Source organism: Belonocnema kinseyi, chromosome 3 (assembly GCF_010883055.1).
Source record: "Belonocnema kinseyi isolate 2016_QV_RU_SX_M_011 chromosome 3, B_treatae_v1, whole genome shotgun sequence".
Taxonomy (NCBI): Eukaryota; Metazoa; Arthropoda; class Insecta; order Hymenoptera; family Cynipidae; genus Belonocnema; species Belonocnema kinseyi.
The window spans coordinates 141,277,942-141,282,228 of NC_046659.1; the positions used below are offsets into that span (position 1 = coordinate 141,277,942).

The window sequence follows — 4,287 nt, forward strand, 5'->3', positions numbered from 1 at the left end:
AATTAAAAATTTAAAACAAATTCTAGATTTCTCAAGATTTTGAAATAAAATTTTGAAGCTTTCCAAGGATATGTTTTAAACTACTTAAAAAGAAAATAATTGAATTTCTAATTGAAGAATTGTTCAGTTAAAAATTTTCCAATTTTTCAATATTTGATGTATCTAGCTTAAAATTCCTTAAAGTTATATCTACATATATCTTAAAATTACTCAAATTTCGACTACCAATAATAAATGTTCAGTTGTTATTTATGCAACCAAATTGTAAAGAAATTTTCTAAAATTTTCATGATCTTCTGAAAATTATAGAAAAAATTCAGTTCATTTTGACGGATATTTAGAAGTTCTGAAAAAATTTCCAAAATAATTTAAAATTTAAAACAAATTCTTGATTTCTCAAGATTTTGAAATAGAATTTTAAAGGTTTCCAAGGATATGTTTTAAACTACTTAAAAAGAAAATAATTGAATTTCTAATTGAAGAAGTGTTCAGTTAAAAATTTTCCAATTTTTCAATATTTGATGTTTCTAGCTTAAAATTCCTTAAAATTATATCTACATATATCTTAAAATTACTCAAATTTCGACTACAAATAATAAATGTTCAGTTGTTATTTATGCATCCAAATTGTAAAGAAATTTTCTAAAATTTGCATGATCTTCTGAAAATTGTAGAAAAAATTCAGTTCATTTTGACGGATATTTAGAAGTTCTGAACAAATTTTCAAAATAATTTTCAAGTCAAAACAAATTCAAAACAACTTCTAGATTTCTGAACTACTAATTTAAGAAGTGTTTAGTTAAAAAATTTCAATTTTTCAATAGTTGATGTTTCCAGCTTAAAATTCCTTAAAATTATATAATTTTGAAAATTTCAAAGTTCATTGATTGATTTTTTACAAGTGGAAAATTTTTTAGCTTTAGTGTTCCATTTGTTTTAAATTTCATTGACCGTGAAAAATGTTTGCAAACCGGGAAAAACCCGGTAATTTATTTCGTTGATTAAAACGGCCACCCTTCTAATTTATATTCGCAGTTAATTAACTAAATTTTTTTTTTTTTTTAATAAAAAATTTTCGACTTTAAACGCTTCTAATTTGTAATCAAGTCTTCAAAACTGCATTTCAAAATTCTGTAAATTGAAATGTATGTTAAAAAATAAAATTTTTAAAGCGAAAGATTTTGAAATTACGTATTCTAAACTGAACATTATAATTGAAAAAGACAAAAATTAAACTAATTATTTAAAAAAGGATTAAAATCAAAGTTGGAAGGTTTTTTTCTATTTTTTTAAAATCCCCGGACATTATGGTCGAGCGGGCACCCTCTAATTAGTTTGCATTTAAATTAAAAAAAAAAAAAACAAGAAAAAGTCGAATTTCCTAAAAAATAGGGGATAAAACAGTAATTCTTTTTTAAAACGAGAAAAAAGAAGAGAAATAGGTGGAAGAGTATAAAGTCTAATTTTCATTTTTAACTCAAATTTTCCTGCTAATAAAATATTCTACTTACTCGTATCAGCATTTGAGGCCTGGCGCAAGTCATTCCCGTAAAAGAAACGTTCCCTTTTTGTCGCCAAGGTTTCTCTCAATTTTTGAATATCATTCCGAGTCTCAGTAATATCGTCATCAGAACAAGAGGAAGAAGAAGATTCGAGCGTTCGCGTCGATTCCGAGCCATAATTGCTCGAGACACGCTCCTCCGTCGTGGAATGAATTTCTTCGGCCGTAGAAAGAATCTCGTCGGCCGTAGAAAGCATTTCTGCGGCCGTAGAAAGAATTTCCTCGTCAGCTTCATTTTCAACCGACATTTTTTCAACTTCCGCTTCATCGTTGCGCAGCTCAGGACTGCTGAAAGTCGTATCACGATATTCTTTCTGTCCAGTGTCGACAGAATCGTGGACTTCATTGTGCAATCTTTCCTGCAAAAATAAATTTGCCTTTTTCTCCGCTGGGAGATTATTGCTGTCCTGTTTATCGGTCAATTTTAATCTCGTCAAGTCTTTGTGAACGAGTTCTTTTTTCGAGGACGAACGCATTAATCGATTGCAGACCTTTTTCTGCGAGTTGAAGAGAGTTTTTGGGGCAGGTTTACTATTTTCGGCAGAGAGAGGTGTTGTGGGACATTTTGTTGTTGGCGAAATGCAAATTGGAACGTTGCAAACTTTCGAATTCTGATTGATATTGTTGTTATTTGTGTATTGATTTGCGTAAATTGGTGCTTCCGTCTCGTATTGCAGCTGCAAATTTAGAAAAAAGGGGCAAATTAATTAAAATAATTATTATAATAATTATAATAAATATAATTATTATAATGATTATAATTAATTAAAATAAACGGAGAAATTACCGGGAACGACTGAGGCTCACTTTAGAGATCAAAAATCGTGTAAATAAGTGTCACAAATTTGAAGAAAAAAAAGTGTCATTAAATGTTCCAAGTATTAAAGTTATATGTAATCCGAATTTAAAAGTGTGCAATCGAAAATTAATTTTATTTTTTAAGGAAAATTTCTAAATTAATTTTGCGAACCAAAAAGACGAATTTTCTATACAAAAATTAAATTTTCAGCGATAAAAATATAATTTTTAATCAAGTAGTTACATTTTCAATCAAAGAGATGAATTTTAAACGAAAAATATGAATCTTCGGCAAAAAATGATTTTTTAACATAGCGGTTCAAATAAAATAGTTCCATCCTTCAACAGAGAAGATTAATTTTCAACAAAAAACTTGCATTTTCAGCCGAGAAAGATGAAATTTCTACTAAAACATATACATTTTTAAATAGAAAAGACAAATTTTCAAAAAATGTGTTCAAATTTTCATACAAAAAAGGTTTTAGTTTCAATTTTTAAAATTAAAATATGAGTTTTAAATAAGAAGTAAGTTTCCTATAAATATACTTGAATTTTCAACCTAAAGATACGAATTTTCAACCAAAATAGATAACTTTTTAATAGAATTGTTGAATATTTAATTAAAGAGCAGCACTTTTATCCCAGAAAGATAAAATTTCTACTAAATCAAATTAATTTTCAAATCAAAAAAGACAAATTTAAAAAAAAACTTTAATTCTTGAGCCTATAAATAATACAAATATTTATTACTCTCACGATCCCCAGTCTTATTCCTATTCAATAATTTTCAATAAAATAATTCAGTTTTCAAAAAAAAAAAAGGTTGAATTTTCAACTGAAAGGAGGAATCTTCAACAAGAAAAATTAATTTTTAACTAAGAAATGAAACTTGCAACCGAGTACTTGAATTTTCACTTTAAAAAAATTAAATCTTAAAGAAAAATGTAGTAATTGTTATTTTAACTAAAAAAAAAGGATACATGCATCCTCAAATAAAGCAGATTCATTTTCAAACAGTTACATTTTTCACCAAAAAAGGTAAAATTTCTACCAAAAGGTAATTATTTTCAAACCAAATAGACGAACATTTCAACAAGAATTGAATTTTTAAGCCGAAAATATTTTAAAACATTTCAATTTTTAAAGTGGAAAAAATTATTATTTTTTAGCTTATAAATAATCAAAATATTTATTTATTACTCGCAGGACCCCTAGCCTTTTTCCTACTCAATAATAACCTAATTAAATTTTCAAACAAAAAAAAGGCGACGTTTTCAACAAAAGAGTTGAATTTTCAAACAAAAAAGCGAATTCTCTAGAAAACTGAATTTTCAGCACGAAAAATATTTTAAAAAGTTGAAATATTTACAAAGTGAAAAAATTCGATTTTCAATAACGAAAAAACGAATTTTCAACCATTTCTGATGAGTTTTTCAGTAAAAAAATGAATTAGTTAACTTTTCAGTTTAATATTTTAAAAGTATTAAAAATGATCTTCAATTATTATTTGAAATATTATTTTTTAGTCTATAAATAATTAAAATATTTATTTATCACTCGCACGATCCAGTCTTTTTCCTACTAAATAATTTTCAATAAATTAATTAAATTTAAAAAAAGACGAATTTTTCAACAAAAGAGTTAAATTTTCAAACAAAAAAGCGAATTCTCTATAAAAACAGCTGAATTTTCAACACAAAAAATATTTTTAAAAAGTTGAAATATTTACAAAGTGGAAAATTTAATTTTCAATAACAAAAAAATTTGATATCAACCATTTTTTGTGACTTTTTCAGTAAAAAATGGATTAGTTAACTTTTCTGTTAAAAAAATTAATTAATAATTATTTACAAGTATTAAATTTATGTGTAGTCTGACGTTTAAAGTGCGCAACATAAAATTAACTTAATTTTTTAAACAAAATTACT

General features: G+C 25.7%; 1 protein-coding gene across 5 annotated transcripts in view; it reads right to left on the reverse strand.

Annotated features, from left to right (window-relative positions):
• LOC117168990 overlaps positions 1-4,287 on the reverse strand; it is an 85,246-nt gene that overhangs the window by 24,410 nt on the left and 56,549 nt on the right. For all 5 annotated transcript variants that reach the window (XM_033355020.1, XM_033355017.1, XM_033355015.1 and 2 more), the window contains one exon: positions 1,512-2,238. In XM_033355020.1, the coding sequence (XP_033210911.1) occupies positions 1,512-2,238 (727 nt within the window). The remainder of the gene's footprint in view (positions 1-1,511; positions 2,239-4,287) is intronic.